Here is a 25,459-nt window from a genome sequence, read left to right on the forward strand (position 1 = left end):
GTTTGCCCCCTTGTCTGTCTTCACTCACCGCCAGACCGGTTTTAGCACTGGTCCTTCTCCTTATCCACTGCCTGGGGGCCCTCAAACAGGCAACAGTAGGCCCACAACCCTGTAGAACCACGTTGGTGCCATTATAGACCCTGTTCATGTGTTCATGAGTTTAAATGTGACTGTAAAAGGTGTCGATGTTCCATAGCAGGGAAAGCAATGGAGTAATTAATTGTCCTATTAAGTGATTACCGGATTACTAATGTGATTATGCCCTCATTTATGTCATCTCTGAACTGCTTTTCCTGAAAGAAAAAAAAACACATAAAAATGTATGGCTGTCAAACTGTCCATGAAAGGTCTTCTTGACAAAAAAAAGGAATTTAATGTTTCCGAAGTGAATAAAGAGCTTTCAAGATCTTTCACAGGCCTATAGTTAGCCTAAAGTATAGCAGTTTATTCTACAATCTAGTAATAGTGAAGATTATTATTGCAATCCAAATGTAGTAACTAGAGGACATGAACATCAATAACTGTCAATTGCATTATCCTGCAAATGATTCTGCCCAAATGCCTGCAATTTAATGCATTCTCAATTCAAGGCAGGATCTCAAAATCAGAATCAATTTTGATTTAACACAAACCAGTTAGTGAACTTTAGGGGCCCCCGGAGCCGCTTTGCCTGTTTCGTAAGGCCAATGGAAAACTGAATAAACATTACTTTGATGACGATGTCACCATCTTGAGTTGTAAAAATATATATATATATTTTCTTTCAGATTGTTCTGACATTAGTATTAGAAGACTCCTGTGTTGGGACTGAAGCTACAGAGCCAATGATCACAGGACTTGTCACTTGTCATTAATATTCACTTTAAAAAAAAGAAGCACAACTCTGTTCACTGCTGTGTTTTTCGGTGACTGTTCCGCACGCCGCCTGATCACAGAGTGCACTTTCTGTTTGTGACATGTTGTGTGTTTTGTGTACGGAAGTGGTCAGCCGGTTGTAAGGTCAGAGGGTAAAGGCTATCCTCCTTTGATTGAGAATACAACACAGCCATCTTGGATCTAACGTAGAGAAGGGAAATTGATGCGGTGAGGATATATATATATATTTATATATATATATACATTTATTTTTTTTGTCAAATTGAATCGGCTCGGTTCACGTTTCGGCTTTGCGCTACGTGACATTTATTTGACGGGTTTCCTCCCCTTCGAAACGGCCCGACTCTTTAGCCTTTAGCTCCGGCAGCTTGTCACCGCTGTTCTGGCTGCTGCTGCTGCTGCAGCAAACGGAGCGTAAACTGAGCCGCGAAAACGGACAGCTGGCCGTGGATATACGGAGGTCCCGAGGGCGCAGCACGCTGCCGTATAGCCACCGCTGCTGGGGAGCGTAGTCGGGTTGTTTCGGAGTTGAAAGGTTTCGGTATGTTGCGGAAGGCAGTGCGCTTAGGAACTCGGGCTAGCTACGCTAACGCGGATTGAATAGGAGCACTTAGCCTGCTAACCTTAGCTAGCTGCACTAGCCCTGGCTAACTAGCAGGTTAGCATTGCTGCTGTTCATTTTCACAACTGTCAAATTGGGTTACTATTCACCGTTTAACACGAATAACTAATACCAGTGGTAGTTTAAAGCGGGCAAAGTCGACTGTTGTTGCTGCTGTCACTTGATTTAAGTGAATCGTGCTATGTTATAGTATACATTGTTTTGTTTTTTTTAAAATAAAAGTTCAACACGCTCTTCCGATACGCGTGTACATCATTTTGAAATTAGACACATACTTTGAAAACTGTGTAGCGAAGCCCCACGAAGACAAGTATATCATTGCGATTTGAAACTGAACTAGAATAAACAATGCATACCGAGTTTTCCATTTTATGTTGAAGTGCATTTAGGAGTTGCAACGACCAAAAGCCTCAATCATATTGTAAAGAGGCGTTTTACAGCAGTGGGAAGACTCAAGGTAAAAACTATGCCAGATAAAAGGGTTCAACGTACTGAAGAAATGTGAAATTTACCCTCCAAAACTGTGTACCTCCCAGACTACTTTCCCTTGCACGTCTTTTAACAGCAGCGCTTCTCTCTTCCTCAGGTGACGAAAGGCATGTTTGGTGCTAGAAAGAAATTTGTAGAGTTTGTCGAGGTAGTCGATAATGACTTCGCTGACGAAAGCATGTACTACAGCCAGTCGTCGATGTTCCCACATCGGTCGGACAAAGATGTAAGTTTTGTCCACGTATCCGCACGCTCCTGCCGTGTCCCGATTCGACAGCCGGAGGAGGAACTTTCTGGTCGTCTTACTCTTTCTAGTCTTCAAATGTTTTCCTTCAGATGCTGTCGTCTCCCTCGCCGTCGTCGTCGTCGGGTCAGCTGTCGCAGCTCGGTGCAAGTTTGTATGGTCCGCAAAGTAAGTGTTTCCTTTCTTTCTACAGTCAGCCCCCACAGCTGATGAGGAGCTTAGCTCTTAAAGTTTTTCTCCTGGTTTTCCTTCCGTGCCTTTCCGCAGGTGCACTTGGCTTCTCGGTGAGGGGCATAGGGAACAGCACGCCGCAGTTAAATCGAAATCTAACACAAGGCACGCAGCTACCAAGTCATATCACCCCCACGACCGGGGTCCCCACCATGTCCCTCCACACCCCTCCGTCACCAAGCAGGTGGGAATGAAGGCAGACCCAGTTAAGATGCGTACTTGTGTGAATAGAAACGACATTTGAGGTGCCACGTGTAAAGACTTAAATGCACTTTAATCAGACCGGTCCATGTTTCAACAGGGGGACGTTGCCGATGAACACGAGGAACATGTTGAACCACTCTCAGGTCGGTCAAGGCATTGGGATGAGTGGCAGGACCAATAGCATGGGCAGCTCGGGGCTCGGGAGTCCCAACCGCAGCTCGCCCAGTATCATCTGCATGCCCAAACAGCAGCCGGCACGCCAGCCGTTCACCATAAACAGGTAGACGGATCCGGCCAGAGCTCCGCGCTTCTTTGTGTCCTGATGGAGATGTTTTTTAAGGAATATCTTTTTTTATTTTTTGGCCTCATCTTTTGTTTTCCTTTTCTTTTTTCTGTGCAGCATGTCAGGCTTTGGTATGAATCGCAATCAGGGGTTTGGGATGAACAACTCGTTATCAAGCAACATCTTCAATGGCACAGGTTAGTGTGTTTACTCGTGATGTATCAAGGGATCATTAGTTTAAAGTTGCATTTAAATAAACACTCCGGTGTTTGTTTTGAATATGACAAATCCATCCTACGTGAAACTACGTGAGGATTATATTTCTTCAATATACCTTGCTGCACAATTGTTGAAACTGAGCTGCTGACATGACGAGACGACCTTGATCACTGTAACGTGCAGTGAAGTGTGTCTTCTTAAAGCAGGAAGCATCGCTTCTTCTAGACGCATGCGGTCAGAGTGATCAGCAGTTTAAACTGATGTGTCTCTTTTGTCTTTAAGTAAAGAAATAAAAAAAAATTAAAAATTAAATTTCTGGAAAAACTGAAAGCATTGTATCTTTGACTGCTGAAGGAGACGGTGAGTGAATATTATTGTAACTAGCTGTTGTGTTCAGCAGTGTCTGCTTAGAGGAGGGCCATTTATTCCTAGAATGACAGGGTAACACAATTAGACCGACAAGTTAATAATCGACACATTACTACACAGATGCAGTGAGTTGCAGGTGACATTACATATTACAAGCTCCTAACCTTCCTATTACTGCAGATGGGAGTGAAAATGTAACGGGACTGGATCTGTCAGACTTCCCTGCGTTAGCAGACAGGAGTCGGAGAGAAGGGACTGGAAACCCAACACCGGTGCTCAACCCACTGGCTGGACGGGCTCCTTATGGTAGGCCATTAGGCCATAGAAAGTGTCTCACATTTACCCACATTAAGCTTTAGGAAGAAGGTTCCCCCGAATAGAGAGAAAATTAAAAATAGCTTCTGGATTTGAGTTTATAGCATTAGCCAAGGTTTTCTTTTTAAACAGGAATATCTTATGATTCCTTTTTTCATTGTGTTTTATTGGGGAATTATAATCTGTACTTCACTATGTTCATCGTCATCATCATCATCAAGTTGGCATGGTGACGAAGCCGTCGACGGAACAAACACAGGATTTCTCCATCCATAACGAGGACTTCCCTGCGCTGCCCGGGCCGAACTACAAGGACCCCACGTTGAACAACGACGACAGCAAAACCGTAAGTGTGAGCCACCGAGGACTCTGCAGCTCAGTCTGACCGGTTGTCAAGGTTACTCGTTAAATCTAACTATTGTTGTTTTGGTTTTCTGGTTGTTGTTGTTGTTTTTTTAGAACTTGAACTCAAACACAAGCAAGAGCACATCCAATGCAGATGGGCCCAAGTTCCCCGGAGACAAGACGACCACAGCACAGAACAACAACCAGAAGAAAGGGATCCAGGTGTTGCCCGATGGTGAGACCTCTCAGCCAATCGTATCGCTCCAATTCCACTGAGACATCCCTTCTTAATCGCACAACTTGGGTGAGGCAGCTAGGCTCTCTACCCTGCATTTGGGGTTAGATAGTTATTGGATAGGCTGCAGTGAGGAAACCGCAATAACATTCAGTGTGAAACAGACCATCATCATCTTTACATTTGTCTGTTTGTGACCATCACCGTCATCAAGAATTGGCTTGGTTTTCTCTCCAATGCTTGCACAGAGTGTGGGTCTAAAACGTGGAGGTAATGTATTGACGGTAAGTACTTCCAGCGGTTTGTTGAACCCTGAATTATCCTGCGGCTGCAGGTCGGGTGACGAACATCCCCTCAGGAATGGTGACGGACCAATTCGGCATGATTGGCCTGCTGACGTTTATCCGGGCAGCGGAGACCGATCCGGGGATGGTACATCTGGCGCTCGGAAGTGACCTCACAACGCTGGGACTCAACTTAAACTCACCGGAGTAAGACCTCTGTTCTACGCTTGATTCTGCAGCTTTTAAATTGTCTTCAAGATCTAATCTCAAAGAGTTTAAATGTGACTGTAAAAGGTGTCGGGGGTACGGATGTTCATTTATGTAAATCTTCAGTTTAATTACGCCCCAGCCTCCTTCTGTTTCCCCACCGTTAGCTGCGTTTTCAACATCTCTGTATTGATCTCAATAGTTTTTTGTTGTTATTTTGAAGTGCTTCTTTGTTACTATGCATCAATTGTCTTTCGTACCAGGAACTTACTCCAATTTTCTTTCTTTACAGAAACCTGTACCCAAAGTTTGCCTCTCCTTGGGCCTCATCGCCATGTCGGCCTCAAGACATCGGTAAGACGTACACCTCAATTATGTGGGAGAGGATGACATTTGAATCTATTAGAATAAACCTAACTTAGTGATCCAGATGTTTCAAGATTTGACCGAGCTGGCGCCAAACCATTTTTACAACAAATTACAATGCACACTGTTGGCAACAGCTGTGAAGGTGAATGATTTCAAAGGCAAATTTGAAGGCAGGACGCATTCGATAAGCAGTGACAGCTGATATTTCAAAGCAATCGCATGTGGCAGTTCCGGCATCGCGTCATCATTTTTTTTCCCCACCACAAAGCGCTCCGGTCTTCACATCTCTCTGTTGGCATGACAGCAAATGGAGAAAAGGTCTATGACCAATTTAAGATGACATGTTTTAGTCACTCCTACTTCTTGCCTTTGCAGACTTCCACGTTCCGTCTGAATACTTAACCAATATCCACATAAGGGACAAGGTAATTACGAGCCTCAGAACAGTGCCGATGGCAGCGGTTGCAATCTTCAGGGTGTACATGTCAGCACTCAGCTAATGCTCTTTATTCTTTGCCGTCCTTCCTCCAGTTGGCTGCAATTAAACTGGCACGATACGGTGAAGACCTGTTGTTCTACCTGTACTACATGAATGGGGGAGACCTGCTACAGCTTCTGGCGGCAGTAGAGCTGTGAGTACTTCACAAGTCAACTGTAAATGTATTTCTCTGTCCGAACATCGCCGACGGCTTTCGAAGGCGTTCAAGGGAATATTTTGGGGCGACCGCGGCACACGGACACCGCAGGGCTGGTGGTTCGAATCCCCCCCCCCCCCGTGTCCCTGCGCAAGATGCTGAATCCCTAACGAGCGGCTTTACGGCAGCGCGCTGTGCACTTTCTTCTTTTGATTCTTGTTGCTTTTCGAAGCTGTCGGGGGTGAAAATTCAAGCCTTTCACTCTGCGTCTCCTCATTTGTCTTGTTCCTTGTCCATAACTTCACCCTCCAGTTTCAACCGGGACTGGAGGTACCATAAAGAAGAGCGGGTTTGGATAACGAGGGCGCCCGGCATGGAGCCCACGCTGAAGACCAACACCTACGAGCGGGGAACCTACTACTTTTTTGATTGTCTCAACTGGAGGAAAGTAGCCAAGGTAGGAACTGGGCCTCTCTAAAACTGGCACAAAGTTTGACTGACCTCCCGTGCTAATGTTGCGTTTGCATCTCGAAAGGAATTCCACCTGGAGTACGATAAGCTTGAAGAGAGGCCTCACGTGCCAACGACATTCAACTACAACCCAGCGCAGCAGGCCTTCTAAGGCCCGACCAGTCCAGAGGGCCGCAACGGTTCCTACACACAACCCTGTTGTCCAGGAGGGGCGCTGTGGTTGACGCGGCTCGGTTTTTATTCCTCGAGGATTTGGCTATCTGACTGTGGGGGGAGGGGTCGTCGGCGCCACCACCACCACCACCACCACAACCACCACCATCATCAAAACTGCCGCCTATCCCAAATTTCATGCTGGCCAGAAACACCAACACTTGTTCCGTTTTTATTCTTTTCGTTCCTCCTGGTTTTTTTTTTGACTTGTTTTGAGCAGGGTCTGTGTTATGTTTACGTCTCTGAATCTGAAGCTCGTTTTCTTTTAGAAAGGAGGACTGACCCTGTGACAGAACGAGGTTTACGAACAGGAAAAAAAAAAAAGGCAAGGAGAGTTAACATCCTCAGACGCAAGTGAAAGGGTGAAATAAATGCAATGTTTATTGTTGCACTATATTTAGTAATAAAAGAACACAAAATTTGTTTGTGATTTTTTTTATAAACACTCCCTGAATATTTTTTTCCCCTTTTCCTTTGTTACGGGTCGGGCGGGTTCATGCAACTACTCCAAATGCATCCCTCTTCATCTCATCCTTTTTATTTTTCTATCTTCCACTTACTGACTTCCACCTTTTTTGTATTTGCAACAACAAACTGTTTCCTGTCTCATCCTCTGCTTCTCCTTCTGTGCCAGTTGAACATGGACACTAATCTGGGAGATTACTTTGGTTTCCACAAATGTGGACAAATCCCCCACGTTGCTCCTGAGCAAAAAATAACAATTTCCAGTCTTTGTTACAATTTTGTAAGAAATGTGTACATTTTTGTTGTTTCTTTGCATCACATAAATTAGTATATATGTGTATATATGACTGCTATATATATATATATGTATGTATATATATATATATGACATCTATTTTGGAAGAAATTTTGCCCTGCCTTTTACCTCGTTTTTCATGAGGTGAGCATGGATGCAATATGTGGACGCAACAGGACATTTCTTGATCTGCTGGACAGGGTGTCGACTGGCACCTACATCAAAAGAAAACAAAATTAAAATGTAATTTAAGGAAAGGCCTGATTCCCAGCTGAAAAAAAGCCCAACAAAATATAAACATGGCGATCACCCCACGAATTTGTCCAACGTAAAATAGATGTATTTCGGCTCAAGCTGTTCGGACAGCAGCATTTCATAGGAAACTGAAAATTGTCAAATTGAGGAAAAAAAAAAAATGAACCAGACCAATCTTGTATTTTCAGAAGTTCAAAGCTTTTCTTTGTAATAAAGCAGAAAAGGCTTTCCTGAAGCACTGTGTGTTTATTACTGTTAAAGTGACAGAACCTCTGAGTCATTTCTATTAGAATGAACTAAACCACATGTGTAGTTCAGCTTTGTTCACAGTTACACTGACAAGCAGAATATTAGAACATGTCATCGGGCCCTTATACATTCAATTCAGAGTGCAAGTTTCATTAGTCATGGAATGTACCACAGCTAGTAGATATAAAAATGGGACGACGCTGCAGTAACCGATCAAGAATCTATTTTTTTGTAATATTTCTATAAGTAAGTTGTTGAAGTTGAAACATTTTATGAAGGCACATTCACAACTTGTACAACGTATAAAATGGATAAAACAATAGCTGTAGACAAATATGGCACATGAACAAGAAGATTATACAATGAATTCTCAAGAGTCCTCATCACTACTTCAATTTACACAGGCATTTGAGACAGCGGCCATTAAAGGCCGCGAATGAAAGGATGTGGCAAATAAACGAAGACGCAAACTGGTCGCTGATCACTAGAGGTCACGCAGAGCCGTGACGTCCGCTGCAGAAAGCCCACCCGTCACAACTGAAAGTGCGCGTGTTAGAAGGCAGCGTGGCAGAGGAACGGGTCGACGTCCACATTACACCTGCTAAGCCACCAGGCCACCTGAAATTGCAGTCGTTTGCGTAAATGCTTCAAATTACTTTTTTTTTTTTTTAGATGTTACAGACACATTAAAAGTTGGAGATGTCCTGTAGATGCTTCCTGCTGTTGCACTTCAAGTACGGGACGTAATACAATATCCGTCGGCTGTCTGCTGTTCGTCAGTAAACGCTCTTCAAACTCCCTCCTCCTGCAGGGCTCATGTCGCAGCACTCACGCTTTGAACACTGAGCCGCTGTTCTGACGGGGAGAGTCACTTTGCGATGGGATCGGTGAGGGTTGAGCCATCTGAAGGACCTCCTGCTTTGAATCGGGAGACAAATATCATCTTTACTGGCCCAGTATTGAAATGTAAACAAACAAGGACAAAGAAGCTGGGCAGAGAATAGCTGTGAGCGTGCATCAAAGCACTTCTGACCAACAATAAACCAGGAAACAAAAAAGTAACGTGTAATGTATTTTAAATGAACGGCAGGAGAGTTATTTCAGTAATCTAAAAAAGGAGCTTAAAGACACCGACCTCCTCCTTCATTAATCCTCTACAAAAAGCCTTCAGAACAGGTTGGGTGTGCCGGTGGTTTTGCATAATTAAAAGACTCCATTAATCAGAACACAGCCAAACCTTTCTCTTTCTTCTCCTGTATCTCCTCGGCTGCGGTTTTATCTGCTCTGAAGAAGATCCGCGCGCTGCTCAAGGAGAAGTGGAGCAGCTCAAACTCCTGAAGGGAAGAAGAAACAACGATCTCACATCAGAGGTTGTCCGACGCCGCGAAGTGAAGAATCTGCTTGAGATGCTCGATTGATTCATATGATCAGCAGCTGGAGCGGTTTCTGTGACAAACCGCTCAAGGGGCCATTAAAGAAGTAAAAAAAAACCTCCCATTAGCTCAGAATTGCTGCAATAACCGTCCAAGATTGTATCATCTGGAGGAGTTTCTGAAGACTAAAATGTCAGAAACCTTTTCATCATTATCTAAGTGAGTGGGAGTAGTTTGCACATCCGTGGCTACATTACAAAAAGAAACGTCAAAAGATGATTTAATGCGGCCAATCAGTCAAGAAATACCTCACAGAGTCCATGACAACGTTATATTTCCTGTTGACATCCCCCCGCTAGAGGGACTGTACCTGGAGATAGACATCCAGCCTTTTCTGAGTGAGGTTCATCGTTTGCAGGAGCTTTTCATCCTGGCCGGCAGTCTGGACGCTCTGCTCCTTCACCACGGCGTTCATCTCCTTCTTGTACTTATCTCTGACGGCCTGGAACCAGTGCAGGGAGTCGAACTCCAGGTACTGGTCCAGCAGCTTCAGAATGTACGCCACACCTGCGACGCCGAGAGCGAGAACGGCGTGTGAATCGCCACAGCGAAGCGTCGCCGCCACGCACATTGAGACAATACTCACCCATAGCGAAGCCATCGTCTGTGAACGCGGCTCCGGTTTTGTTCTTCTTGTTCAGTTTCTCTTTGCAGCTGATGGAGTGCTCCACGAAATTCACCGTCTATGGGGGAGATTAGCTGTGCATCAAAGTACCGCGAGCCCCCCGCATAGACTAACGATGAACAATCCAAATCAAATGCTGCGCAGGAGGGGAAGTTGGACAAAAACAAGGGGACAGAGAAGACGTCTCAACACTGACCAGCGGGGGTACAATCATGTAGAAGTTCCTCAGGTGCATATTCTTGGCACTGCGGAACTCGGGTGCAAACACCGCCACCAGCTTCTTGAAGTACTCCGTGCCCTCGGCAGAGTTGCTGGTCAGATCCCCCAGCACGGCGTCCAGGACACTGGAAATGACCCAACATGTCAGGTATTGTTTTATAGCTGGGGCGCCCTCTGCAGGGGCAAAAGTGGAAATGTACTGAAAGTATCTTGACCGAGTCTATAACTGAAAAACAGAACATTCCAAAACTGATTTATGAGGCTAAAGCTCAACTTAAAATGAAGGCAGCTTAAAATGACCCTACCTAGCAGCTTTCTGGGTCTCCTCTGACAGTCCCTCCTCTTTCACCAGCTCCTCAAAGTTGACTATATCCTCCAGGTCAGGGACAAACCTGACACAAAAACACACCAGTGAGATATGACAGCAACTCAAGGATTTATCCTAATATTTCAATAAATCATTTTAGAGGCTTTCACAGGCACATTTTGCCCAATATGTAAAAATAATATACAACATAATTAATATATAAAATAATAAAAAATACAATAGCACAAAAGCAGGATTTGGACTCTCGTTTACCGGATAGCACTGCTGCAACAGTGGAGTCCTCCAGAGCGGATCATACGCACATAGCCCATGGCGTTACCTGCAAAACAAAAGTTTATATATAAAAGTTTGAAATATATATATATACACATATACATATATACACACACACACACACAGTTATAAATGTAAAATATATATATGCACATTTTATAAAATGTGTAGTTATAAATGTAATATATATATATGTATATATTATACACACACACACACACACACATTATATATATTTCTCACCAATTTGGCTGATGAGCTGTCTGAACTGGTCCAGGTAGCTCTGTCCATCCGGAGTGATGCCCAGCTTCCTGATACCGCGGTTAAACTTCTCTGCTCGCTCGAATGGATACTGCAACAAAAACATGGAACATGAGTGACGTGAAAACGCATTTTTTAATTCCAAGAATAAAAATACAGAAAGACCATTTTAAAAAAACTAAACAAGCACAACATTTTGTGAAACAGTCCAACGTGCTACGTTTGTGCGACCGCGTGCGGCCTCTGAACAGACACCAAGCGTTTCCTACCTTCTGATCAGACTGGTCCTTTGTTTCCCTGAAGAAGCGAATGTCCTTGATGAGTCTGGACTTGATGTGTTCGTCGTACATGAATTGACTGAAGATGTAGAACTTCTTGCGCAGGAACTGGTAGGTGAAATTCACCTGATTGAAAGAAGAGTGCAGCTGTGCAACATGCTCCGCGAAACACTTTGCGCCCACATCCGAAAGAAAAGGCCACAGACGGACACCTGAGCTGTGAACTCACCGTTGTGTTCATGATGCCCGTGCCGTGGGTCCGGATGGAGTTGGCGATGTGACGGATGTTGATGGTGTTCAAGTGCTTGTTGTTACTGGCCTTCTCTACGAAGATCTGTCGGAGAGCAAAAACCCGTTCAAACCAGGTTCAGGGTCCAGAAGGTGGACATCGGATGAGACATGTCTTACCTGGTTGTTGAGGTTATAAAGGTAGCGGGAGACGAAAACGTGAATGTTCCTCATGATCTCCAGAACGTCCAGACCCTGACGAGGACACACGGTTATAACAGACCACATATGCGTCGCCTGAATCAGAACTCCACCGCTGTCCTGATGTGCACACTGACCTGCTCCAGAGTCTGGCTGGGCAAGTGGGCCTCGGTCATCATGAGGCCGTAGCGCTGCGTGGCCAGGTTCCTCATCTCACTGTAGGTGGCCCAGTCGTGGAGAGCGACAGTGGTTAGGTTGTAGAAGGTTTTATCCAGGTAGTGAGTCACATAGGCTGCATGAAAAAAAAAAGGAATAGACTTGTAGTCTTGCAGTTGTCAGCAGGTGTCAGCACTTCACCTCCTCCTACCATGAGGCACTTGACACACTACCAGCACTCAGAGAACGCACACTTCAGCAAACATTGAATTTGATTACATTTGAAATAAATGTACATGAAGAGAAAAAAAAAGCGTAACGCAACGTTTTTCACCTTTGATAAAGATGAAGCGGTTGAAGAATCGGATGGGTTTGAGGGAGAAGAAGTGGGCCAGGTCCTTCATGCCGACTTTGAACGGGTTCCTGTCGTCCAGCTTCAGATGGGTGTGGACAGACAGACGCAGGTCCTTCTCAATCTCCTTGCACAGCTTGTCCAGTAGGTGCTACAGTGAGAACGAGATGTGTAAATGCACATGAAGGTTAAGGATGGGACCGCAAAGCTCTTTGATTTGTACAAAGTAACCAAATTCCTTAACTTTAAGCCTCAACTCTTTGACATGCGTTCTTACCTCGTTGAACACGTCCATGATCTCCTTGTCGTAGCTCTCCAGTAGCTGGTCGCATGATTCCATGTGTTTGGCGTACAACATGGAGGGCACGCTGTCCCTCAGCGCACTGAACATGTACTGTTCCAGCAAATCACAGACGACATCCGGGAAGGCGGCCGATCAGACCCAATCAGAAGGGAAACCGGTAACGTTTAAAATCAAACTCGCAACAGACAGCAGCTTATATGAATTAGAACATATTCAAGCTTCCAGGGATCCGGTAAAGCAGTAAATCCAACATTCATTCAGCTTCCCTTGAAATTTGAGATTTTGATTGAGTGCGTGCGATCGCACCACACTGCTTACGTGTATGCGCGCGGCGTCCACGGCGTTGTCGTACACATCGTCTAGGTAAATGGGAAACACGGCTCGGTGCCAGTAAAGGAAACTACAGTCACACTGCAGCTTGACCCTAAAGGAATAACGGAGAACAGGTCGTAAGCCGGGAAAGTAGATCACAGAAAACGTGAAATTGCTTTCGTGAAAGGAGCTCTGATCCAACATCAGCCTCCGAGTGTCAGATGCAATTTCAAAAGGTTTGTTTCAGCAACTAATCGAGCACAGTGAGGTGCCGAGGTGATGCATGTGCAGTTCTGCAATGTTTCTATGAAAATCACTTTTCCGGTTCTTGGCAGACGACGCGAAGGCCGATTATGTCACCGACACGTTTGAATAAAGCCCTTCAAACGTGATCAAAAGGAGAAAAATCGCACCTCTCGCTCAGCTCACTGATCAGATCCAGCTTCTTCAAAACCAGCTGCAGGGGAAGCAGCTCCTCATCTTTGAAGGTTTTCTACAGGACGGCGAGAGACTTCAATGTCAGGCAGTGGAGACCAAGTGTTTGCATAACATGGACGAGGAACCTGGAAGCCTACCAGCTGAGTGCCGACACACAGGGCCAGAGACACCACGAGGCGCCGCTCCTTGGTGCTGGGACCGCTCAGAGCGTTTTCTGCCAGAACCAGAGACGACAGCACGTCCAGCCTCTGCTCGCTGTACTTCTTGTCGGAGATCACCCTTTTCTACGGGGAAAGTTGATTAGAAAAGCAGAAAATATTTCCGTCACAACTCTGCAAACCCGCTATGAAGATCAGGGTTTTTTTGTGGGTGTGCATTTACTTTGGCGACGCCGATGGCGTTGAGAGCCTGCGACTGCAGCTGCTGAGTGATGTGAGAAACTGAGTCCGCCACAAACATGGAGCGCCTGTGAAACATGTGCTCCACGGCCTGAAGAGGGAGGGGGGGAGGAAGAGACATGTTAAATGACCCCGTTAGTTTCTTTCTCAAACTATGCACTGGTGAAAAGTACAAAAGGCACAAGATGGCGTGCACACATGCGCACACGCACCTTGAGCAATTCAACGAGTCGACACAGAGCCTTGACGGAGGTCTTGGTCATGGGCCGCTGCATCGACATGTACATGTTCATGGTGGTTTTGATAATGGTGCCGATGCTGTACGCGTACAGGATGCCCTGTGAGGAACAGGAACCTTTATTAAAGAGAAGCTAGATCTTCAACAAGCTACGCCATCGGTCAGATAATCTTACACGAGTAGTTTATGTCCCGCTAGGCCTCGCTGAGCGATGACATCGCCGGCCCTTACCTGCACAAACACGTTGCACCTGCTGTTCAGGTCTTCTGACAACTTGCCACTCTTATGCTCCGTGGACAAGATGGACTCCATCTTCATCATCCAGGAAGTTACAAACACGTAGTAGGACTGCACATCCCTGAGGGGAAGACACAACGGATGCAGTCACATTCTACTCATCTAAAAATAAACAATGAAGTGAACGTGACGGATCTCTGGCACCACTGACTTTGTCAGCGTCTGTGCTCTTTGCTGCAGATGGACGTCTCTTTGCGCTCTGATCGCCAGCAGACTCTTCTTGTCCATCAGTTTAGCTGCCGCCGGGACCTTAGCGACGAGGAAGGCGTCGGGAAACCAAATGATGTTGGCAGTCAGAGTGACAGCCGGAACCTGGAGGTGAAGGCCGACACAATACGCAGGTGATAGAGACGTTCAAAGACAGAAATAGTGTGAATAGATTTTCTCAAACGATCGTGAATAAATTATAGAGTCTCTTGTGAATCAAAGTGGTCTATTGTGTTTATTTCTTTGCAATTCATGCAAGGTAGACTAACAGCTACACGTGGACAGACAGTGGCAAGTGTCATTCACGGGGGGTAACACCTTGATTTTCTTATGGTAAACCGAAGAACACAGACTTGAACGTAGTCGCAATACACGTCTTATTCAACGCCTTTCCTGACACCTCTGCCCGGGTCCTTTGTCTCAGCGTAGGACTGAATACACATTCACACTTTCTCCTTCCTCCACTCAGCTGCGTCATGCATCGACAATCCGAACAAAGAAGTGCTCCGACGCTGCTGCTGCTGAGGCCGTTCCCACACACACCTGGTGCAGTCAGCTTTAGACATTTAATCTAATAAAACAATTCATTTTTGCCATTACAGTAGTTAAGGGAGTGCTGTGAACGATAGAAAACGGAGAGGTACCTTTTTACAGATGTCGAGCAGCGCCTTGTAGAACTTTTTGTCAACACTCCTGAAGATGTGAAAGTGCAGCACAAAGAGACCACAGACGGAGGCGTACTTGTCCCTCTGGTCGATCTCCGAAGGTTCGCCTGAAAACAACACCGACACACACACAGCCATAAATCACCCCCAAATTTGCAGAAAATTGCCAACGAGTCAAGCCACAAAGGAGAAACTGACCAATTTTGGACTCAACATTGGTGAATATGGTGCGGATGTTGAAGGCAAACTCCTCGGCAAAGGCACTGTTTTTGGCGACAGCTCCTCCTTCCCCGGGATCATTGAACCTCTGCTCCACACAGGTCTGTCACACCGGGTGAGGTGAAAGGTCACACGCAGAATACATTCAACCCGAAACAAAGGAAATGTATCCTTCGACACAGCAAAGCAGCTGAGGGAAGTGAAGTCACCTGGAATATCATGCCATCCAGCATCTGCCCCTCGAGCCTCAGCAGGAGCTTCTCAAAGGGTTTCAGCTTCTCCTCGGGAATGGAAAATTTCCCCGGGTTATGGTGCACAGATTTCAATAACCTACAAGAAGGTGATTACATATTAAGCACTTATAGATCATAAAACGATGTCTGGTTTAAACAGATGAAATGTATTATTATTTTCGTTTGAATGGTTTCAATTCGAGGTGTCCTTCGTGATCATCCAGATAATTTAACACGAACAGATGAATTTTGCCTACAGCAGCAAAAAAAAAAAAAAAATCATCTTCATCTTCTCTGATATCGCACTGGTTGCATATTTACCTTTTATACATCTTCCAGTGATCTTTTAGTGTCCCGTGATTTTCCATTATCTCATCGAGTGTGAGCAGAACCACTAACAACTCCCCGAGGTGTTCGTACACAATCTGCAAAAAGGGAACACAAAAACAGACACAGTAAGAAATATTTACATAGATGACACAGAGCAACTGCTAAAATTGACAAAACGTTAAGACCCACCTGGAAATGGACACCAGATGACTCAATGATTTTTGTCGAACCCCTGAGATTTGAGAGGAGAAAATACTTGAGTACATTTTGTCACGCGTCGTAGGAGACACAAACAATCAGTGAGCACTTAAACTAGAAATGCTGTCTTGTCAGTTCTCGCTCCGTCTGCACAAAGCGCACAAAGGCTCCTTTTGACAACACGGGTATCCGAGCCAATCAGACCAGAACAGTGCATCCGCTGTGCAACATTACTTGTTGCTGTTGTAGAGGGCAGCCAGCTGATGAACAATGTTGACCACCACTTCATAACATCGGGATACAAAACAGGACAGTTCCTGCCAAACAGCGAAAACAGAAGACGTTTAATGGGGATTTCAACAAAATGCTGTGGGATTCAGCAGAGAAGTCTTCATTACCCACCTGAAGGAATGAGATGAATCTGCCCATTTGAATCTGGGACTCTCCTTCAACAACGCTGGTGTTAGACACTTTAACAGAAATGCACAAATCGGTTTTATTTATCAGTTGATCAGGAAAGCAAACCAAGAATGAGAGCAAAATGTAATATCTGACGGATTACCTCCCTCTCCGTAGTACAATAAACCATTGTAGAACTTGGTTTCTGCCTGAAAAGGAAACACAAAATCAGGACACAGTCACAATTTGCCTCTTACATTACAACACAAAAAAGGGATATGGACATTTCTTTACACTGCAGCGTCACAGTATTTCTCTGATCAACGAGTACTGGGAAATGCAGCGATGTTCAAGGCATTCATCACATTTGTTAGACCTCCAGAAAGAACACGACAACATCATTCAAACCCCACAAAGCACCTTCAGGCCAGATATGACGAAATACACAAACCAAACCCATTGCGATAGCGCAGCGTGTGTGATTATGCTCACCTCGTATTTGAGCTTCTTCACCTCACTACAAAGCGCGGCATAAACTGTAATGACTTTGTTCAGAACCTGCGTGAAACACAACATTAAATTAAAATAAATGAGAAAACTGCAAATTACAATCTGGGTTTGTCTTTAACGGGCCGACCTTGTTGTCCGTTTTAATCAACTCCAGCAAGGACGACTGCTCGTATGGGAGAAGCTGAGAGAGAGAGAAGAGGGAGGAAGGAAGTTGCACAGGTGTTGTTGTTGTGTCAAAACAACGCCGGTATTTCCATGTTGGTGTCGCGGTGTTTCACCTTCAGGGCGATGGGGTCCAGCGTGAAGTCCCACACGTCCCCGATGGAGTCGTCCAGGGCCTCCTCGATACCCCTCAGCTGGGAGGTGTACTCCTCCAGAAACTTGCTGTAGTTCTTCAGCTGAACCTCTGTGTGTATTTCTGCACAATGGAGGGATTGATCGAAGACACTTCAGCAGTGCACAGCCTTTTATTTGTTGTTGCTAAAATCTCACAAAAAGGAAAGACTCTCTTTATCGATTATGAAAAATAGACAGAAAATCAATAACCCCCCCCCCCGTTTCGTCTCTGCTGGGTGGACGGGGATATCAACCCTCAGGCAGGAGACCGGACACTGTGGACACTTCCCCCACTGTGAGCTCCTGTCAAAATTAGCCGAGTGTGGCCGACTGTCAAACTGCGGTGATTAACGTTAGCAGACGTTTGGCGTCGCTTCGCTTTACTTGCGCATCCTTTTACATGACAACTTGCCGCGCAGATATAACGTTACATTTAACGTTCTTACTCGACGAGCATTAGCTTAGCATTAAACAGTCAGACGTGTTTGTGTGCCAGCAAATAGACGGCGCCCGGTGACAGGTCAGCCCAGCTAGCAGCTTAGCACCGGATGCTAATGTCGTTAAGCGCGTCGCTACGCGACACGGCGGGACGGGACTGTACTCACTTTGAGAACCGTCGTCAAAACGGTCAAACTCCCAGTCAGGTGCGATGGTTTCTGCCGCCATGGTGCCAGCAGATCAGACCCCCAAACACTGCTGTTGAAGAGCGGGGTTACACGGGTCCCATGACAGGTCTCATGATTTTGTGAGTGGTCGCTAGCGCTCATGGGAAATGGAGTTTTCTTTTAGAGAGACGGACGATTGATAAATGGTTGGCTTGCTGGCTCCCTGAACTGATGATTTGGCAAAATGTCCTTATAAAAACAACTAATGTTACACTATGATGCTGTTAGATTACAGGACACAGGGTTTTTATCCTGCAATCTGTCTTATAACACGCTATATTTCAATATGCATGACATGGACATTTTAGAGTCGTGTGTGTGTGCGCGCGCGTGCGTGTGTGCGTGTGTGTGCCTGCGTGCGTGTGCGTGTGTGTGTGTGTAAAGGGCAGTCAGGATAATGTCACTCTAAAGAGTCTGCATAACATCCCGAGGACGACAGAGTCCACAAGGAAGAGTCATGGTTGGCAGAAGAGTGTGAGAATAGAAGCCTTCTTCTGCTATGGTTTAACATTAACGGTAAGAGACTTCTTTCACTATTCTATTATTCTTCTCCAAACTATAAACTATTTGTTCCTCAAACTATCATACTGAAATCCATGTATACATGTGGACAAATTGATCTTATATCCGTGAGAGCATATTTGCCGAAGAGGCGGACAGACATGAAGATGTTCCGCATGATAAATCGATTATATATTGGAGAATTGATACGTTGCCTTAAGTTCTTAGTTTATCCGTAACCCGTTGGTCATGGCTTGGGCGTGACTAGTGCCTAACTGTACGGATCCCTTGTTATATAGTGTTTCATGATGCAAAATGTTTTTCTTTGGACACCCTTTTGCATCTGTAGATCATCATGTACACAACTTCTTGACTTTGAATGATTTTATGGATTTTTCAAACAAGAAGGTTTGGTGCAAGTATCTTTTCTGACCATTTTGAGCAATTAGAAATTGGTTGACTATGAATAAATAACATGAGAGTTTCTGTATCCTGACTTCCAAACATGTTATGTTAACACTACATTTTTCTGTCAACCGTGCTATTCAGAGTATTATTGACACATTCTGACAGACCTCTGAACAGCATGTTTGCTGATGTTTTGCAGATTGGGTAAAGGACGCTACACATTTTGTACTTTGTCTTGCTCACAAATCCATAAGCTCAGCTGTTTATCTCTTAGGAATTCCCAATGAAGAGTGTAGTCCGAGTCAGACAACACAGCCTCAGTGTTGGTGAAGAATGATAATGCAGGCAATCTGTGTCATCGGATGACTCTGCCAGAGCCGAGCTCTCAGAGTTGCCAGTTTATTTTTCAAAAGCGATATAAGTTTTATTCTTTAACAAGACATTATTTAACTTTTCAAATTTATCTTGTAAGTAAATGCTGGCTGCATCCACCAATTATAAACATCTCTTTGGTGTTTGTCGTTGTCTTTTTAGGCCAAAAGGTTTGTGACCAGCGTCGGTGCGAAGCTGTTTCTCTGGACCCAGAGGAGTGGAAATAACATTCTGCCAGCTTTTCACCATGGTTGACCCAGAGCTTGGAGATGAAGCCCTGTCCCCGAGTGGCTCCGTGGGCCGAGGCATCTGCCAACAGACTGGATCCGACCGGTCCCAGTCACAAACCTACAGTCCACGAGATTTTAGTTCTAATGGGAGCGTTTCACCACTTGACCCCAGTCTCCATTATGAGCCACAGGAGACAGACTTTCTGCTCCCAAATATGCTGTACGGTAGGTCAACAGTCAGCGGACCCCCGAGAGCAAAAGATGCAGGTGGCTCCGGTGCGCCTGCTGAGTCAGTCTGTTGTATGGTGCTTCAGATCCTGGTGCCTTTTGTCCTGGCCGGGCTCGGGACCGTCTCTGCCGGGATGCTGCTTGGACTGGTTCAGGTGAGAAACGTAGTAAAAGGGAGGAGGACAAAGGGGTGTTTTACACATTTAGGTGTCTTTCCAGATCTCTGAAAGCTACATCACGAAGCTTTAGAACAAAAAACAATCCTAATTTTTCCAGAAAGCAAAGAAATAGAGAGAGATGAGACTATAGAATGAATACTTTTTTTTTTTTTTTCAAAGTTAGTGGGTTTATTTTAAGTGTGCGTCACCCTGGCTGAAAACAAAGATGGTTTACTGTGTGTTTATTTATTTTGAAAGCGGTTCATCAGCCGTGTTCAATCTGCGAATTTATTTTCAAAGCAGAACTGGGACGTGTTCCAGGAAATCCCAGAGATCTTCATCCTAGTCCCTGCCGTGTTAGGCATGAAGGGGAACCTGGAAATGACTCTGGCCTCAAGACTCTCCACTGCTGTGAGTGTCTGCTCTTGTTATCGCACAAACACACGCACACATTCAGTACATTACGCACACAGCCCAGCGACTAAATCCAATCACACTCGTACAGTGATGTACAAAAAAAGTGACCTCATGTCATGTCGGTTCATGATAGATACACATGACAAAGAAATACAATGGGAGGTTGCACAGAACATAAGATAACGTTTCAGTAAAATGGGCAGAGATGGGAAATTAAGTTGGAGGGAAAGTAAAAAACTTGCCCTTTAGCGCCACTGGAGGCAAAAACCCAGCTTTTTGTTCATGCCATGTTGGTAATGTAGCAATTACTTACCTTTGCCTTTTTTTTATTAGTTAGTTCATTTATTAATTAGTGCATAATGTCCTCGTGAGAAATCAAAAGTATCTTCAGTTCATTTGTAATTAAGTATTTATTACAGTCTTACGTAGGAAGATAATAAATCAAACATGAGCCACAATTACAGCACAGCACAATCATAGCCCTACCCGTCTGTTTGACCGACAAACAGAAGATAAAGAAATGGATCCATCACATGTGTTCAAGTTGTGAAAAACACTATTCCCACCATTACTTGGTTTCAAAGGGTAAGAGGTCACAGAGTCCATGAGATCAGCAAACTGAATAAAAAAGATTATTACCACAGTTTTCAAGACAGTACAAAAATAAATCACATCAAGACCCAAAATAGAAGCTTCTCGACCGTATTACTTAACCTCCATCAGCATATTGAGTTTGTCCAGTTTTTAATCAGTTCATCCATATCTGATATTCTCAGGTGAATGCAGGAAGAATGGAAACCACGAGAGAAAAGTGGTTGCTGATCATTGGGAACCTGGCGCTCAAGCAGGTACAGCTACTTTGTGATTAATTAATCTTGTAAGGGAACATTTTTGTATCATTAAAAGTTCTCCTGCATAATTCTGTTGTACATTTGGACTTTGTTTTTGAATATTTCTCTACCACCGTAGCTCCAGGCCACCGTGCTCGGCCTGTTGGCCTCTTTGATGGCGGCTTTGCTGGGCTGGATGGCAGAAGGAAATGTTCCCTTAAACCACGTGATGCTCCTATGTTCAACCAGTGTTTCGACTGCCTTCATGGCTTCACTGCTGCAAGGTAACAACACAACCTGCCATAAGCTCGAACCGCTGCATTACAACCACACCTGTTAGTGTTACGTCAACCCTGCTCTGCTTCACCCTTGACCTCAGGAATAAATTAAGCCTAAACGACAAAGGTGTAGCTTTTATATGGGATCTATTAGCAGACATTGTTCATTGTTCACAACCTCGGTGCAATAGAGTCAAAAGTGTAGCGAGGTGGTAGTAATGGCTGCATACACGAGCCGTCTTCAAGCCTCCACTTTCCGTTCCCTTTTTTTGGCCCGAACCTTTATTTTCCATGAAAAATAATTATACCAACCTCAAGACTTAACAGCCACTCTTCCATTCACGTTGAAGTTAAACTTTAGCTCTTTCCAACCTAATGAATTGCCTTTGAGATTGATCTCTGGACACCTCTTAAGAACATTCTCTTGTCTTTAAACCTTTCTAGGTATTATTATGGTAGCAGTGATCATTGGCTCAAAGCGAATGGGAATCAACCCCGACAACGTGGCCACACCTATGGCTGCAAGCTTTGGGGATCTCATCACTCTTGCCTCGCTGGTCTGCTTCAGCCAGTGGTTCTACTCCCTCATAGGTAAAGAGAGACCAGCACCTCGCAGCCAGAGGTCATGTAACCTTCACTTCTGGCCAACGGAGGGTGCTTTGCAACACAGCCATAAAGAACAGGAACCTGGTTTAAACGAATGGCTACATAAAGGCTCTTGTCTCAACAGACCTGTATCCGCACGTGTTGTACCTGGTGGATCTGTTGTTTTTGTGCCTGATTCCTCTTTGGGTGGTCATCTCCTCCAAACATCCAGCCAGTCACATCCTGCTCCGCACAGGCTGGGAGCCAATTATTACAGCTATGGTCATCAGCAGGTACTAATCTTCGACCTGGAAAGCATCCACATGTCTTCAAATGTTTATCTAGGTGTTGGGTGGATTTTTAAGTTTTTAAATGAAGCCTTGACTATTAAAAGGCCAGGGCCTGGAGTTTTAAATCTGCTTTTCAAAAAAACTTTGTATGCTGGTTTCTTTTGGCTGTCTTTCTTTTAGTATTGGAGGACTTATTTTGGACAAGACCGTGTCCAATCCAAACCTGGCAGGAATTATAGTTTATGCTCCGGTCATAAATGGTAAGTTTCAAAATGTCAATTAATGGTAATTTAATAAATCCTTCAGCTAGAACCCGACTCACCACTCTCCCCAACACATGCAGCCCCCCCACTAGATTCATAGTCCCCCCCCTCCACCTCAAGACACTATTTTTATTATATAGTTTGCTTGGAACATTAGCTCATATCCTCCGTCTGGAGCCAGATCTCCACAGTATTCTTAATTTATTCTTCTGTTGCCTTGGAGATAATGGTACAATTTGATGGAGATAACATCTTCCCTGCTGTGATAAGACTTGTGATTTTGGGCTCTTATGGGGTAATTTTAAATCATTTAGCACTACTTCCGCTATATTGTGTGTGTAATTAAAATATTAAATATCTTTGATTGGACTGTTTTACCATAACAAATCAAAACAAACCAATTTCCTTCACCTTATCTTTTCTATATTCAGGTATTGGAGGCAACCTTGTCTCCATTCAGTCTAGTCGCATTTCTACTCATTTGCATTTGAATTACTCACCTGGAGAGGTTCCTGAAGACCGTACGGGTTGCTACAGCCCGTGCCGCACTTTCTTTGGTTCAGGTAAAGATTGAAAATGTCAAAACATCTAAATGAAGAATGAAGCCCCCCCCCGCCCCTACACACACTGATGTTCATCTTTGTCATGGCAGGAGCAAACCATCGATCTGCTCAGGTTCTGCTTCTGCTGGTGATCCCAGGTCAGCTCATCTTCTTACACGTCATCCACCTGATGAAAGGAGGCCAGACTTTGCCCAGTGCTCTCCTGACCGTTGCCTTCCTCTCTGCTTCCCTGATTCAGGTGAGTGAGACATCTCGACATTTACCCTTTGCTTACCTCCCCCCTGTTTCACAATGTCTCCCTGGTCTGTCTCTTAGGTCTTTTCCCTCTTGTGCGCAGCCGACTGTATGGTCCATGCTCTATGGCGGAGGGGTAAAGACCCAGACAGTTACTCGATACCTTACCTCACGGCCCTCGGAGACCTGCTAGGGACGGCTCTCCTCTCTCTTGCCTTCTTCATGCTGTGGTGCATCGGTGACTCAGGCAGTGTGTAGGTTCGCACTGTTTTGGTCCTGCCGCTGTTTTAAAGAAAAATCCAACTGATGCTGGGGGAGTAAAAACATTTTTTGCATGTGGTCCATTTGATCTTCCCCGCTCTATTGATATGGCTCACTTTAAAAGGAATGGCAGCACCTGATAAAGGTAATACAAATCCCCTTATCTGTTTGAGAGTCTTCTTCTTTTTAAGTCTGACCCTTTTCTCAGCAACCAGTTAAGATAAGAGTCTTCTTCTTTAACAGATTGTACTGTTTGTTAGTCAAAGGAATAGTACCTCTGTGGTGAAAATGATGAGTGGATGATGTCCTTTTGAGAAATCAAATGTATCTTAAGCTTAAGTATTTACTTACTTATTTAACTGTTTCTTGTCCTTGAGAGGAGGAAGAAGGACAAAGCTTCGAGTGTGAAGCTTTAATACACATCAGAAAAGTCTATGTTGTCCTATGTTGGACAACCCTGCACAAAAGAAGAAGGAGGGGTTACGCACTTCAACAATGTAATAGCAATAAATACAACTGTGAATAAAAATACAAAATGTGATAGAACAGCGGTTCACAAACGTTTAGGCCACGCACCCCTTCTACATCCCAACAGGGTTCATGCACCCCCATACCCCCACACTGTATCATATTCATTTTCTAACCCCCAAAAACATTTTTCGATCTTCTCCAACCTCCTCGAACCCCCTAGTCCCCCCCCTTCTTCAGGGAGACATCTTCTACAATCTATCGCACCTGACCTTCTTCCTTTCCTCACCTGTCTCATCAACAATGCTCTGTTATCTGGCTGTTTTCCCAATTCTCTGAAGGAGGCAAGAGTTAACCAACTCCTGGAGACACCTACCCTCAATCCTTCTGAAGAAAACAACTACAGACCGGTCTCTCTTCTTCCCTTTTTGTCCAAAACCCTCGAACGTAACCAACTCTCCTCTTATCTTATGTCCAACAACCTCCTTGACCCCCACCAGTCAGGCTTCAAAGCAGGCCATTCCACAGAGACTGCTCTCCTTGCTGTCTCAGAGCAACTCCACACTGCTAGAGCCGCCTCTCTCTCCTCTGTCCTCATCCTTCTGGACCTCTCTGCTGCATTTGACAGTCAACCACCAGATCCTCAAGAGGTGGGGAGGGGGGGGCGGGTGGGTGCACGAATGACAGGCTTGAGACACGAAACGTGAAATACTGGGTGTATCCGACGTAACGAACCGAGCAGCTTTAATTTGACGGTTACCGGGTTAAAAACCGTAACAATGGAAAAGGGACCGACAAAGCGAGGCATGAGTTTCCGTGAGCCTTCGCGTGTGGGCAGATTGCGAGTGGAGAGCCACACCTTCTGCCCACAAACGTATCTGGGTGCCTTTACACGGCGGCGGTTGGCAGCCTTACAAGTGCGCGTTCTGGTGCGACATAACCCTAACCCGCTCACCATCTGAAAATCAACCCCGACAAGACTGAACTACTTCTCTTTCCAGGAAAAGACTCTCCGACCCAGGACTTGATTGTCAACTTTGGCAACTCCGTGTTAACGCCCACTTTAACCGCTAGGAACCTCGGCGTCACAATCGACAGCCAACTCTCCCTGACTTCCAACATTACTGCGACAACACAATCCTGTAGATACACTCTCTACAACATCAGGAGAATACGTCCTCTTCTCACTCAGCCGGCTGCCCAGGTACTGATTGGCTCTTGTCATCTCACGCCTGGACTACTGCAACTCGCTCCTGGCAGGTCTCCCTGCTACCGCTATTCGATCTCTACAGCTCATCCAGAATGCAGCAGCTCACATCTTCCGCCGCAAACTAGACACATCTCCTCAGACTCTACCTCGACTAAAAGACTAACAAATTGTAGCACTTAAATTGT

The 25,459-nt window shown here is 45.0% G+C and overlaps 3 protein-coding genes across 22 annotated transcripts; 2 read left to right on the forward strand and 1 right to left on the reverse strand.

Annotated features, from left to right (window-relative positions):
* Positions 1-809: 809 nt before the first annotated feature.
* LOC120809605 (CCR4-NOT transcription complex subunit 2) lies at positions 810-7,861 on the forward strand. Of its 8 annotated transcripts, none has more exons than XM_040163535.2 (15): positions 810-1,083; positions 2,085-2,213; positions 2,324-2,399; positions 2,499-2,646; positions 2,764-2,946; positions 3,067-3,146; positions 3,718-3,843; positions 4,074-4,198; positions 4,312-4,432; positions 4,767-4,923; positions 5,216-5,277; positions 5,668-5,717; positions 5,824-5,924; positions 6,240-6,384; positions 6,463-7,861. In XM_040163535.2, exons 2-15 carry the CDS (start codon positions 2,097-2,099, stop codon positions 6,547-6,549), a joined length of 1,578 nt encoding a protein of 525 aa, XP_040019469.1. In that variant the 5' UTR covers positions 810-1,083; positions 2,085-2,096; the 3' UTR covers positions 6,550-7,861. The 8 variants fall into 8 exon arrangements, with proteins under 8 accessions (XP_040019469.1, XP_040019466.1, XP_077938179.1 ...); XM_040163532.2 differs by having other exon boundaries at positions 856-1,083; positions 2,303-2,399; XM_040163533.2 differs by having other exon boundaries at positions 978-1,417; positions 2,303-2,399.
* Positions 6,967-18,071, reverse strand: washc4 (WASH complex subunit 4). Of its 9 annotated transcripts, none has more exons than XR_013451072.1 (34): positions 17,919-18,071; positions 17,256-17,395; positions 17,105-17,158; positions 16,960-17,025; positions 16,631-16,676; positions 16,471-16,538; positions 16,303-16,385; positions 16,060-16,102; positions 15,862-15,965; positions 15,517-15,637; positions 15,287-15,410; positions 15,068-15,195; positions 14,368-14,528; positions 14,151-14,277; positions 13,894-14,019; positions 13,665-13,772; positions 13,421-13,567; positions 13,259-13,338; positions 12,852-12,957; positions 12,507-12,623; positions 12,212-12,380; positions 11,859-12,013; positions 11,701-11,775; positions 11,522-11,626; positions 11,284-11,418; positions 10,997-11,105; positions 10,733-10,799; positions 10,458-10,544; positions 10,130-10,326; positions 9,895-9,991; positions 9,619-9,815; positions 9,113-9,209; positions 8,708-8,790; positions 6,967-7,586 (listed from the first exon to the last, which is right to left on the reverse strand). XR_013451072.1 is itself a non-coding variant. In XM_040163530.2 (34 exons), the coding sequence occupies exons 1-33, from the start codon at positions 17,977-17,979 to the stop codon at positions 8,744-8,746; spliced, it is 3,498 nt and encodes a 1,165-aa protein (XP_040019464.2). In that variant the 5' UTR covers positions 17,980-18,071; the 3' UTR covers positions 6,967-7,586; positions 8,708-8,743. The 9 variants fall into 9 exon arrangements, 5 of the variants coding, with proteins under 5 accessions (XP_040019464.2, XP_040019462.2, XP_040019463.2 ...); XR_013451071.1 differs by having other exon boundaries at positions 8,708-8,793; XM_040163530.2 differs by having other exon boundaries at positions 10,130-10,277.
* A 63-nt stretch (positions 18,072-18,134) lies between these two features.
* Positions 18,135-23,759, forward strand: LOC120809607 (solute carrier family 41 member 2). Of its 5 annotated transcripts, XM_078082056.1 has the most exons (12): positions 18,135-18,494; positions 19,422-19,714; positions 19,804-19,872; positions 20,179-20,286; positions 21,069-21,140; positions 21,262-21,406; positions 21,845-21,991; positions 22,131-22,278; positions 22,456-22,535; positions 22,970-23,101; positions 23,191-23,339; positions 23,417-23,759. In XM_078082056.1, exons 2-12 carry the CDS (start codon positions 19,529-19,531, stop codon positions 23,591-23,593), a joined length of 1,413 nt encoding a protein of 470 aa, XP_077938182.1. In that variant the 5' UTR covers positions 18,135-18,494; positions 19,422-19,528; the 3' UTR covers positions 23,594-23,759. The 5 variants fall into 5 exon arrangements, with proteins under 5 accessions (XP_077938182.1, XP_040019472.1, XP_040019475.1 ...); XM_040163538.2 differs by having other exon boundaries at positions 19,422-19,872; positions 20,176-20,286; XM_040163541.2 differs by having other exon boundaries at positions 19,422-19,872; positions 20,176-20,286; positions 23,439-23,759.
* Positions 23,760-25,459: the final 1,700 nt, after the last annotated feature.

Source organism: Gasterosteus aculeatus, chromosome X (assembly GCF_964276395.1).
Source record: "Gasterosteus aculeatus chromosome X, fGasAcu3.hap1.1, whole genome shotgun sequence".
Classification (NCBI taxonomy): domain Eukaryota; kingdom Metazoa; phylum Chordata; class Actinopteri; order Perciformes; family Gasterosteidae; genus Gasterosteus; species Gasterosteus aculeatus.